This window comes from Lepidochelys olivacea (genome assembly GCF_965140295.1).
Source record: "Lepidochelys olivacea isolate rLepOli2 genome assembly, chromosome: 4".
NCBI lineage: Eukaryota > Metazoa > Chordata > Testudines > Cheloniidae > Lepidochelys > Lepidochelys olivacea.
The window spans coordinates 61,508,215-61,521,972 of record NC_140414.1 but is presented as its reverse complement, the minus strand read 5'-3'; the positions used below and the strand labels follow the sequence as shown (position 1 = coordinate 61,521,972).

Below are 13,758 nucleotides of genomic sequence, written 5' to 3'. Positions count from 1 at the left end.
TTGATTCGTGACTTGGAATGTGATTATACACTACGTCTAATTGACATAAAACGTTCAAACATTCAGATAAGTCAGTGAATCCTTCACACAAATACAGTGTTGTTACTGTAAAAGTATTGTAGCCTCAGGAAGCAAAGTGAAGGGTTCTGGAATCCTGACCACCCATTTTGATTTACTTCTCTGTGGTTGCTTTTAAAGTTTTAAAATCTTCATTTTCACTTGAAAAAGCTTATTTGAACATACCGTCGTTAATGCTTTTAACTCTCCAGCCCAAAAGTAGTGTCAAAATAGGGTTTGAAAACTTATTAACCTTTTAATGCTTCAAAAGTTGTTACAGGGATCATTAGAAGAGCAAATCCACCCTGGAGGCTGTGTATTGTGTGATGAGATTTTGGTTAATCTGCAATGGAATTTCTGCAAGGAACCAGGGCTCTACCTCTCTGTTCACATTTGCTTAAAATTGGAGGTTGAGAGGTTCATGTGCAAAAAGGATGAAATTTCTCCTTCGGAAAATGTCCAGGCAAGATTCTCCCTGATACTGCAGTCCCATGTGAGGTCACAGATGGAGCAGCAGCACATGAGCTCATGCATACCCAGTATGTGCCACAGCAGGGGCCGCTGTGCCACATCCAAATAGGCTGGTGTAGAAGGAAACACTGGGGAGTTACACAGAGTTATTCCGGACTAGCTATTCCTGGTTAAGTCCATGTGTGGATGTTTTCATTCCAAAATAAGAATGCCTTATTCCAAATTGGCTAATCCACTGTGGAAGTGGATTAAACCAATACGGAATAAGACACTCTTATTCATGAATAAGAGCATCTACACATGGAGTTATTCAGGCATAGTTAATCCACTTTAAATTCATACCCTACCTTATTCTAGATTAATTTTCGTATGTAGATAAATATTGGCAGAATTGGGGCTTTAGATTATAGACTCTTCTGGCAGAGACTGTCCTTAATTTTGTAACTTGTGGAACATCACGTATATTAATTGGGCTTAACAGTTACACACGTGTGTGTAAGTAGGTGTGTACACATAAGTAAAATTATACATCAGGACATCAGTCGATATAAGTAAATATTGCAGATCTTTTGCCGAGCTCAAAACAGATGTGAAGGAAAGGTTCAATATTAACAATGTATTTTTATTTTTATTTTGTAGCTTGGATCATCCTCCTCTGTGCCTTTTACATCTATATTCTCACAGCTGTTTATGACTGTTGTCGTTCCTCTTATTATTGGACAGGTAAGTCTTTTAAATATACTTTTTTTTAAAAAAAGAATAAGATAAAGAGGGCTGTCTTAAAGATAAACTGTCAACACAGTATGCTGCCACATAGGACACAGCCTCAGGATGGTGGAGTCTAAGATCATAGAGAAGATACTACAGTGCTCCCTGGAGCCACGTTGATCTTTGTTGAGATTGAGCATCTGACCCTCACTGCCGCAGACATACACTGTTGTATAGAAGAAGAGAGGAGAGAAGAGAGTTTGTGAATATAAAATGGGGGAAGATTGCAGTCCAGATTGAGAAACTTGCAGCCCAATGCAAAATGAGCTTTGAGAACACTCTATAGTTCTTTTGTCATATGCCCTTTACCTGGATGATGGAAAAAATTCTTCCTGTGTAATGGCTACTGCTAATTATGTTAATTAAAAAATCCTGTGTTAAAAGAACTTGAAGGTATTAAAGTCAGGCCATCAAAAGTTAGAAAATGCCAGAATTAAGGCTGCCCGCACCTTCTGAATGCACATTATAATACAATCTTTAATTATGTGATCACATACTATTTTTTTCCCACAGAACCTCTGCCTCATTCTGAGCACAGGATGGATGGCTCGGTGAATGAGCAGCTGTTCAATATTTCATTTTAGCCTCATCATTCAGTGTGTGGCCCCTGCCTTATTTATAGCATGCAATTTAACCTTGCACTGAACACAGAATTAATTTCCTCCTGAGCTTTTGTATTACACTTGTCACTGTAGTATCTGAGCGCTTCACAAACATTAATGAATCTTTAAAAAGTCCTGTGCAATAGGGACGTTTTATCTCCATTTTACAGATTGTGAACTGAGGCACACAGATTTTTGAGTACCCAAATTGAGATACCTACAGGCTGATTTTTCAGAATACTTACCATTTTATAGCACTTTATGCATTCAAAGCACAATTCCCATTGACTTCAGTTGCAGTTCTGAACACTCAGTCCTTTTGCAAATCTGGCCAACGGTGCCTCATGCTGGACACCCAGAAAACAACACGCAACAACTGCCTACCTGTGAAAAGTTCGATACAAGTAACTTGCCCAGCATCTCATGGGAATCTGTGGCAGAAGCAGAGAGAATCCAGTTCTCCAGGGTGGTATTCAACTGCCTTAAACATGAGACTATCTTTTCTTTTCCTGCAATCCCCTGCCTCTTTCACGATAAACTTTCCAACTTCAGCAATACACATGGACAGGGGTCCGACAGAAAACAGCCTTATATGCCACACAATTCTGATTCATTTCCTGAACACTGTGCATCCTGTGCACTGGCATCTTCTAACTTTTGAGGGCTTGGTCTTTGCAACCTTAACTTCCTTTTAATGGATATTTAATGTAATTTCCTATTTTTTCAAAAAGGCAAACTGAAAAAAAAGAAAAAAGAAAGAAAAGAAAAGAAAATTCCATCATGTGGGACCATATTTCTGACCCCCCACATGGGTCATCATCAGAGTTCAGACCCTTAGATCCTCAACACAGAGTTCTTCCACTTGAGCTAACTAATTATCTAGTTGCAATAGTAGGCAGTTATCTTCAATGTCAGGGAGTTCTCAACCTTTTGCTTCCTGAAGCCCGCCCACATGCTATAAAAACTCCATGGCCCACCTGTGCAACAACTGTTTTTCTTCATATAAAAGCCAGGGCCAGCATTAAGGGGTAGCAAGCAGAGCAGTTGCCTGGGGCACCACGCAACAGTGGGCACCGCAAAGCTGAGTTACTCAGGATGGGGGGATGAGAGAGACACTTTGCCACGGGAATGTACAGCTATTTTCTAGAGATCACAGGGATGTTGAGACTCAGGAATCCTGGGATCAGTTTCAGGTTTGGGAGGGGAATGTGCTGTAGTGATTATAGACCCTTCTGCCCCTAAGCTTCTCAGCTCCAGTCCCTGTCTTTATTTTGGCTCCTGTTCCATCACCACCACCCTCTACACCACATCCCTTTGCATTTGAATAAGGCTGCTTCCTCTTTCTTGTTCATGTCTGTCAAGGTTCCTTCCCCACTCTGAACTCTAGAGTACAGATGTGGGGACCTGCATGAAAACCTCCTAAGCTTACTTTTACCAGTTTAGGTTAAAACTTCCCCAAGGTACAAACTATTTTACCCTTTGCCCTTGGACTTCCACTGCCACCACCAAACGTTTATCTGGGTTTATTGGGAAAACGTTGTTTGGAAACGTCTTTCCCCCCAAAATCCTCCCAACCCTTGCACCCCACTTCCTGGGGAAGGTTTGGTAAAAATCCTCACCAATTTGCACAGGTGACTACAGACCCAAACCCTTGGATCTTAGAACAATGAAAAAAGCATTCAGTTCTTGAAAAGAAACATTTTAATAGAAGAAACAGTAAAAAGAATCACCTCTGTAAAATCTGGATGGTAAATACCTTACAGGGTAATTAGATTCAAAATATAGAGAATCCCTCTCGGCAAAACCTTAAGTTACAAAAAGACATACAGACAGGAATATTCATTCTATTCAGCACAACTTAATTTCTCAGCCATTTAAAGAAATCATAATCAAACGCATATCTAGCTAGATTACTTACTAAGTTCTAAGACTCCATTCCTGTTCTGTCCCCGGCAAAAGCATCACACAGACAGACCCAGACCCTTTGTTTTTCTTCCTCTTCCCAGCTTTTGAAAGTGTCTTGTCTTCTCATTGGTCATTTTGGTCAGGTGCCAGTGAGGTTATCCTAGCGTCTTAACCCTTTACAGGTGAAAGGGTTTTTCCTCTGGCCAGGAGGGATTTTAAAGGTGTTTACCCTTCCCTTTATATTTATGACAATGTTCTAGTTGGGAGAGGGGAGGTCACTGAAAGCACGAGAGATGGTCTCCCTACCTCTCACTTCTGGTGCACAGCGCCACAGCATGTTTTAGCAGCTGCGAGGAGCAACTAAGGGGAAAATGCTGTTCAGCTTTTACAGCCCAGGGATGGAGCATGCTCAGTTGCTGTGTGGGTGGTGCATGTGTAATCCAGTCAGCATGCAGGAACTGTGTGTGAAAGGAGCATGCCGATGGAATCTTTGGAGAATAACATTTACAGCCTCCGACAAACCTCTGCTGAGCAGATGCAAGGTGTGATTTTTTTCATAGACTTATAACTTGGTCATATTTGAGCAGACTTTCATTGAGACAGCACTAGGCACACCCCCAGACACCAGGGCATCCCTCCTGCCAAGTTTCAAGGTCCTACTCTAAAGTATGGAGGCACGACTAAAACATCTCTATGAAACAGTGGTATGTATGTATAAATAAATAAAATAATTAACAGGGTCAAAATAACACAGTTTTCCCTAATTTCAGTCTCAGAAATGGCTTGACCATTTTGTTTAAAGTTTTCCAAAAAATTCAGCCTGAGGCAGACATGTGGCCTGTATCAACCCAAACAGTTAAAGTTTGGCAATAATAAAAGCAAATGAAAACAGGGCCTTATAATGGAAAGGGTTGTGCAACCTTAACTATAAGGGCTTGTCTACATGGCCAGTTACTGCCCAAGAAGCAGTAACACAGTAAAATCCCATGTGGACACTGCTATAGCAAAGCACAAGTCCCAGAGTACGGCTTCATGTGTTACTGCTCGAAAGTGTAGTATGCCAGGTCATACTACAGGGCTTCAAGTGTACTGTAGCAGTGTCCACGTGGGTCATTGCTGCGTGGCAAGCTGGTGTACTATAGATTCACACCCTGGCTTTCTGCACAGTAACTTGCCATGTAAACACCTATAATATTAAATCATTTTACTGAATTTTAAGGCTAGCATATAGTACACCTTAAAAGGTTCTTGGAAAGTATTCTTGTTTGATAGAAGAAGTTAAGACCCAGGAGGACTTCTATGGTAACGATAGCCACCGGACTCTAATACTGATCCCCTGCCATGTGACACAGGTATAACTTTTTGTAACTCTGACCGTATCACATACTGAGGAAAGGAAGTAGGCCCCAATTCAGGGAAGTATATGAGCACATACTTAACTTCAAGCATGAGACTCAAACCATTGAAGTCTATTAGACTGCTTTTGAGTCAAGGAGATGCATAAATGCTTTTTTGAATTGGGGCCATAAAGAGAAACCTCTTACCAGCATTTCTGTGTCACACCTTTATTGCATGTTGGAACTAAACTAAATCTTTGGTAAAAATGGAGCAAGCAAAATTTCATGTATCCTTCAGTCCTGCAGGGACCCAGGGAAAATTGAAAGAGGGGATTGCAATATTCCAGTGTGCTTGGAAGCAAGTGATATTTCAGCAAAACTAAATAGAGTGAAATCCTCCACAGCGCTACATGTAGCAGGCCCAGAGACATTTTGGTAGGAGTCCTTAAAAGATTGCAAAAAATTTCAAAAATACTTTGATCTGTGCACAAATATTACTCAGGAAAGATGCATTGTATTACAAGAATCCAACTGCCAGGTGAGATGACATACCCCAATATCAATTAATCAAGGTTTTGTCAGACCAAAGAAGGGAGCAAGTTCCATAGATGAAGGCTTTCCATTGGGAACGCCTTATCTTTAGCCCTAAAATGTTCAGACTGAGGACTGTTAGCGGCTTTAGTAACTGATGTTAACTGACAGAGTGCGTAGGGAGAGAGGCAGTCTTAGGTAGCCAGGACCAAAAAACATATTTAGTAAGATTTTATAGCTCAATTCCAACACCTTCAATTGCACACAGAAATCAATAGGAAATCAGTGGTAAGTGGAGTTCGTCAGAAATTTTCCAATGGAGCATTCTTCCATTGGAAAATGCTGATTCATCAACATTGAAATGTTGTGTGAGTGTGTGACTATTTCACCAGGTTCATTTGCAATGGAACTGCTTGCCAGGCCGGTTTCTGCTGGAAACCAGCCTAAACCTGCCAGCTTTCCTGCTGGGCTTTGAAACTCCTTCCCCCTCAGCAGCCCAGAGTATGTCTACACAGCTCGTAGAAGAAAGTTCCCAGACTGAGTTGAGAGACTCAGGTTAGCAGGGCTCATGCCAGCACTATAAAAATAGCAGTGTAGACAGCACCTTGAAGTTGCAGCTTAGGCTTCTCCTTAGGCTTCAGCGCCCGAGTCCTAGCCTGAGCTGCAATTTTAGTAAAGCTTTTGATACTGTCTCACATGACCGTCTCATAAACAAACTAGGGAAATGCAACCTGGATGGAGCTATTATAAGGTGGGTGCAAAACTGGTTGGAAAACCGTTCCCAAAGAGTAGTTATCAGTGGTTCCCAGTCATGCTGGAAGGGCATAACGAGTGGGGTCCCGCTGGAATCAGTTCTGGGTCTGGTTCTGTTCAATATCTTCATCGATGATTTAGATAATGGCATAGAGAGTGCACTTATAAAGTTTGCGGATGATACCAACCTGGGAGGGGTTGCAAGTGCTTTGAAGGATAGGATTAAAATTCAAAATGATCCAGACAAACTGGAGAAATGGTCTGAAGTAAACAGGATAAAATTCAATAAGGACAAATGCAAAGTACTCCACTTAGGAAGGAACAATCAGTTGCACACATACAAAATGGGAAATGACTGCCTTAGGAAGGAGTACTGCGGAAAGGGATCTGGGGGTCATAGTGGACCTTAAGCTAAATATGAGTCAAGAGTTGACACTGTTGCAAAAAAACCAAACATCATTTTGGGATGTATTAGCAGGAGTGTTGTAAGTGAAACACGAGAAGTAATTCTTCTGCTCTACTCCATGCTGATTAGCCTCATCTGGAGTATTGTGTCCAGTTCTGGGCACCACATTTCAGGAAAGATGTAGACAAATTGGAGAAAGTCCAGAGAAGGGCAACAAAAATGATTAAAGGTCTAGAAAACATGACCTATGAGGGAAGACTGAAAAAATTGGGTTTGTTTAGTCTGGAAAAGAGAAGACTGAGAGGGGACATAACAGTTTTCAAGTACGTAAAAGGTTTTTACAAGGAGGAGGGAGAAAAATTATTGTTCTTAACCTCTAAGGTTAGGACAAGAAGCAATGGGCTTAAATTGCAGCAAGGGAGGTTTAGGTTGAACATTAGGAAAAACTTCCTAACTGTCAGGGTGGTTAAGTACTGGAATAAATTGTCTAGGGAGGTTGTGGAATCTCCATCATTGGAGACTTTTAAGAGCAGGTTAGACAATGTCAGGGATGGTCTAGATCAGTGCTATTCAAAGTGGTGGTCCATGGACTGGTGCTGGTCCGCGAGCCATCAGCTGCCGGTCTGTGCGCACATTGGGGAAAAAAATTGCCAGTCCCCCACATCAGATAGCTTGAGAAGCACTGGTTTAGATAATATAGTCCTGCCTTAAGTGCAGGGGACTGGGCTAGATGACCTTTCGAGGTCCCTTCCAGTTCTATGTTTCAAGGCACTGTCCACACAGCTATTTTTAAAGCACTAGCATGAGCTTCACTAAACCAAATCTGTCAGCCTTGGCTGGAAGGCTTGCTGCTGTAGACATGCTCCCAGGGCTTCAGGTGGTCTGCCCCTGAATTGGTGCTTACAGGATCCCTGAGTTGCCTGACTCCTTGCCTGGCAGGGAAGCATTGGAAATGTTTTGAAAAGGTCAAAATGAAATGTCATGTTGACTTTTTGTAAATAACATTTTGGAATTCCTGTAGGGTAGGAGATTTTGACATTTCATTTTTCGTTCTGTTTAGAAACTTTTTTTTTTAATTTTGGAATTTCCTGTGGAACAGGAATTCTAGTTTCTGGCCAGCTCTAATGCTAACTAATCAAGCACCCTTATAATGCATTAAATGTACTATAACTTTCAAGTGTGTTTTCAAATGAAAAATTACTGTAATCCAGTCTGGAGGTCAAAGGAATGCATAACTGTGGGCAGTGAAGGCAGTGAAAAATAGTCACAGATGACTATTTGGTGCACTGTGCAGTCTTAAGTGCACAAATTGGAAGCCTTTTGAAAGTGTGGGCCACAGTGTACATGGGTTAACAAACAAGAGGCTCACTAAATAGCTACTTGTTTTAAATAATAGTAATTGAGGCTGGATTTTCAAAATCTATTAAAGTTGTATTATGTTCCTGATGTTAAGCAAATAGCATACAGGTTTGGCAAGCCTCATATTAAGGTGTGAAGTACTGATAACTGGAAAACTGGGCCATGCTAGTTATATTTTGGCAATATTTTAATGAAATCGTCCATGAGAGATTGGATCTTCCAATGGAGTTCACATTGGTCACATGGGAGCTATGACAAACATGGTCAGTAGTTCACAGCTCTCTACCGTATGTGTGTGTGTCATAATTAATTGGCAATATTAGTCTAACATGGTTTATTTTATTGGTCTTGAAGATCAATAATTTATAACAACCTGAGATTTGTGCCCCCTATTGCGTGCTCAGATAGGGGATTAGAGAACACCTGCTATATGAGATCTGTTATATTGTTAGAGATAATATTTATTTATATATATGTTATAGAGTCTTGAAGTTCTTATATATTCTGGTCAATATAGCATAGTGTTATACTGCATTTGATCTCATTATTGAAGGTTGCTATTCATGAGCTACATTGACGTGTTAGGGTAATTTTTGCCTTCATTACAGTAGGCGGTAAATACTTTTACACAGCCAAGTAGAGTTTAGATCAATCCCTAAGCAGTTTCATCTTGTCTTTCAGACTGGGGAGTTTGGCCAAAGATCATTGTTTCTTTGTTCCTTTTTTTTCCTTCCAAAAGTGACAGAAAACAGAAACAACAACTGCTGCTGCAATATTTCCTTTCCACATTCTGCAGATCTTCTTCTTTCTTTACACCTAAGTGCTTATGACAGACTTTTATTTTATGTTTTTATATTAGAGTGATTTATGATTAAATGTTAATGAAATAGAATTTTCACTGTGCTTTCATTATATTCTACTAGTTTGAACATTTTTCAAAACAGCACACCAAAACCCACTGTTTTCTATGAATAAATAATAAAAAGTATGTCTGTACATTATCATTCATGCATTCTCCAGTTGCCCCATTGGTGATTTGTCTGCCGGCATAAAATGGGCACTTCATATTAAACAGATCTTAACTAAAGCTAAAATTCATGTTATGATTCCAGCAGTTCTTTTCCCCAAATCTGTCGAATGAGGTTAGTTGTGTAAGTGCTCTAATATTTCATGGAATCTAGTCAACCGAAAAGATCTGTGATATTCTACAAGTGGAGGATTTTGGATCTGTCTTCTGCATCCTTGTTCAGACTATTCAACAGGAGCTTTGCCAACATTTAGAACTTGTATTTATAAACAAAATTTTAAAAGGATGCTGTATTGATACATGAGCTGCCAAAGGAACCAGAAAATAGAAATCTTAGCAGTAAAATTTTTCCTATGAATACTTTTAAAGAACAATCTATAATGTTAAGGAAGTGGTATACTGGAATTAGTGAAGAGAGGTTCAAAACATATGGGTTGAAAAACATAAATTAAATTAAATGTAATCTAATTTAAATGTGGTTTAAAATTAAAAATAAACCAAAGGTTAGAGAAACTTTCATCTAAAGGAACACTTTATCAAATAGATTATATTTGTAATTAAATCCACATGGAAGTGGCCTTACTTTTTATAATCAAACTTCAGGTGAGTTGCAGGAATAAGGAGTGATGTTCTGGGAAATCAACACTACTGAAAAGCAGTTGCAGAAAATTAAGATGACAGATTAACAGGATTCCAACCATGATTCACTTTCTTATGACACTTACCTTTAATAAGTAACAGAACAAATTCGCCACAGAAATGCAAACAAAGTAACAACAAATATACACTTAACCATAAAGTGTCATAGGAGTATTTGTATATGCTGTTGTTGAATGTGTTGTTTTCTAATTTTATGAAAATAGCAGTTTTAAATTACTCAATGTTAGTAGGTAATTTTTAAAGTGTGTTCCAGAGGGCCCATCTAGATGGAAAATAGAATCTTGGTTTACTTTGAGAGAGTTTCTGAGTGAGAGCTAATGCATGAAAGTAAATTGATTCACACACTTTAAATCACTTTTATATTATCCAGAAAGATGAAGATAAAAAAAGAAAAAAGCCAGAGCCTGGTAAACATTTTCTCCTCAAATTAAAAGAAGGAAGCAGTTAGTATTTCTCTTCATCCATTTTTAGGACAGGACATTCAATCAGAATTTGAGCTCTCTAATAAAGGACAAGTGACTCAACTGACATTTTTTAAAATTTCACAGGCTGCAAGAATATGAGTGAATTGGTATACAGTCCTGAGGGTGGGCAAGGCTGTGACCCTCATTGTAATATACAGGAATTAACACAAAAACCTGCTATAAAGACAAAGATTCTGACCCTATCAAGAGACCTGCTCCGGGTCCCATTGAAATGAATGGAACTCTGCACTGAAGTAAGGGCCCATCTATGTGGATTCAAGTTGCAAACAAAAATACTAAAATAATGGGGAAAGGCTCTAGTCCCCATTTTGTGTGTGCTGTGCTGCATATATACTCTCATTTCCATCTGCTCCCCTTTTTGGTCCCTACACTCCTTACAAATCCAGTTTATTATCTTCTCCCTCTCTGAACTTGGTTCCTTCATTCATGTAATCCCCAGTATTTGTTTCTCTTCCCGGCCTTGTTGCCCTCACCTTGTAAGGGAAGGTGTGGTGAGATTATTGGACTGTTATGCAGTATTTTCTTTTTATGCTTCACTTTGAAGAGAGAGCTTTTGAAGGCAAAGAACGCTCAAAGTGTAATACAAAGTTATGGTGCTGTTTGTTTATTATGTTTATTAAATAATGGCTCTACTAAGACAAAACGGAGAATTAGGAATCCTAAATTTAAAAGAGAGAGAAAGTGAGTGAGAGGAAAAATCAGTTACTGGATTTGGGGCTAACAATGATCCAATATTGTTTGGTAAGGCACAAGGGAATAAAGACTCATACTCTCAGCTGAGGGGTTAAAGTCGAGGCATTTTAGAAGGTTTAAAGGAGGATATAAGGTTAAAACTATCTTCTTTAAAAGATTAAATCAATCCCAGAACACTGGGTATAAATAGAAGGCACATTCTGCTTTGTGTGATGATGTAACTTCCAAAACATTTTGTTATATGACTATACAGCCGTTTTTGCAGTTTTTCAGTTTATTAGGGTTTAAACATCTTAAAGTTATAGATATATGTACTTTTTAATGACACCTATTGTACACATTTTTCCTATTATATTACAAATGTCAAGGAAGGCTCCATTTCTATATAGTGTGAAAAAATACTAGATATAATTAACTTCAATTAATAACAAACAGTAATGGGCCACATAAATCATTCCTGAATAAGACAGTTATTCATGTATTAACTTGTATGTCCTCCACGTGGGGGGGGGAGGGACAGGGAGAGGGAGTCTAGCTGCATTTCACTAACAGATCTCACTAAATACATGGTATAACTATAAGTAAGTGCTAATCAGAATAAAAAAATGTAAACTCCACGTATGTGATGGATTTGTTCTGCCATTTCAAAGTATTAATTTGTAATAGGCATGCAGTGTTTACATGGGGCATTGCACTGAGTGCTGTTCCTGCTGGCCAATATTAAGGAGCAGCACCTGAACATATGTCCTGACTCACAGAAGTAGGTTACCTCTTAACCCATTAGGATATAAGGGATGAGGGGTAACTGTCTAAAGAGAGGATCTGGGGTGTGGGCTGAACAGTCTAGAAGGAGAAATCGTAGGAGTTGTCAAGCCTGAGGAAAGATTTCTATTGAAATGTGTTATTGTTAATTTCTGTGTTGTTAAAACTGAACCCTAGAAAGTTCTCGTGTGTGGAGCTGTGTTTTAGAGTAAATTGGGAAAGACACCAGCTCACAGAACTTTTAGTGGCTTTAAGTCACTAACAAGAGGTAGTATGAGGGCTAAAGCCATACAGCTTGTTTTGTTATCTTCTAATTTTTCAGTAGATTCTTCATCAACATTCACATTGTGCTTTTTAATCTTTTTAACTGGGAAGTTTGCATATTTAATATCCCCAAAGCCACTAGGGATAGGGGCGTGTGTATCCTGCTCTTTGGGTTAGGAGTTAAATCTTCACAGCCCCTCACATCTAATATGGTTACTGGCATGTGATCCAATCCTATTCGCATAAGTGGTTCCACAGTTTTACTGGCAGGAGTAAGGGTTGCAGGATCAAGACCAGCATCTCCTCACTGCCATCTCTTGTAGGGATCCTATGATACTTGGCAGTGTGGAGTGTGTTTTCTTCAAGGTTTGGGAAGTTACTTGGCCAATCATTTTCTTGTGAAAAGGAAGGGATGTGAGAACTCTCTGCCTGCAAGAAAACTGAGTGATTTTATGTTCCACAATGGGACTTGGTTTTCAAACATCCCTGCCCTTTTTTCCTTTAGCAAGATGCTGCCTTTAAGATTTTCAGTTGTGAGGAATTTTCCTTTAATATGGAGAAGTGGGATTTACCTCTACAAAGCTCTGTCCTTTCAACTTCTTTCCATCAATATGCTTGCCTAGGTCACTTATTTTTGGATGTCATTGTTTCACATCTCCATTCCAGGCTGTAAGTTCTGTCTGCTCAGACACTTGGTTGACTTCATTGTCCTGCCTCTGAAACCATCAGTGAGGTGCAGGTGGCCAATGATGTTGGTGTCTGAATCTGCTGATCTTAGTGTAGGCCAAGGCTTGAAGAAATCTCTGTGTTGTCTTTGTTATTAGACATTTTCTTTCTCAGTATTTTAACCTAGGTTCCAGCTTACTTTCAGAATTTTTTATTTGGCAGCTAGCTTGTGAAAAGGACCTGTGCTGCTGCATTGATTTTGATCTTGAATACCTCTAAAATGTTCTGTATTATTAAGTCAATAATGGTGATGTTTATTAATGGTATTGCAATAGGGAAGTAACATAATACTTTTAGCACCTTATCATTGCAAAGCTCCATGATCTTGCATCATTATTTCTAAAAGAATGTGGTAACACAGACTGTAGGGAGATCTCATGAGAAATCAGGTAATACAGTATGATTGCTGAAAAATTAATACAAGTCATGGCCATATGATTCTTTAAAGTTTTTCAAGCCATATAAAATAAAGCAAAAAAATAAAAGCAGTTCACCAGGAAGTGCTCAGATAGATATGTTGTCTCTAATGACACTCAGTCCAATTTGACAAAATTTTAAAGTTTAAGTTACTTTCACTTTTAAAATTGTCTCTAAAACAAAATCTTGTAAAACAATTTCAGATTCAATTTCCTGAAAGTGGAAAAGTTACACTAAGCACTGTAGGTTTGTTCATTTTCATGTGTTAATTCTGGTATTCTAAAAGCATGCAAATTGCATTTGTCTTTAGATTTATAAAAACTAGATATTCAGAGTTTGAATTATTTAAACTCCCACAACACATGCACTTTTGCTTTTCAAGCATGAGTTATAATTTAATTAAAAACTTCTGGTGCATCGCTAGCTATTTAAATATTAAAATGTTCCATGGATCACTTTCGATTATCTACCGTCATGAAATTCCTGAAGATGTCAGATTTTTAAGATTCCCGAAGTTGCACTTGGAATTGTCTGT

General features: G+C 38.9%; 1 protein-coding gene across 2 annotated transcripts in view; it reads left to right on the top strand.

The window, feature by feature from the left end:
* The window catches only part of SLC10A7 (solute carrier family 10 member 7), a 201,148-nt gene that overhangs the window by 145,803 nt on the left and 41,587 nt on the right, over nucleotides 1-13,758 (top strand). For both annotated transcript variants that reach the window (XM_084626838.1, XM_084626837.1), the window contains exon 7: nucleotides 1,168-1,251. In XM_084626838.1, the coding sequence (XP_084482964.1) occupies nucleotides 1,168-1,251 (84 nt within the window). The remainder of the gene's footprint in view (nucleotides 1-1,167; nucleotides 1,252-13,758) is intronic.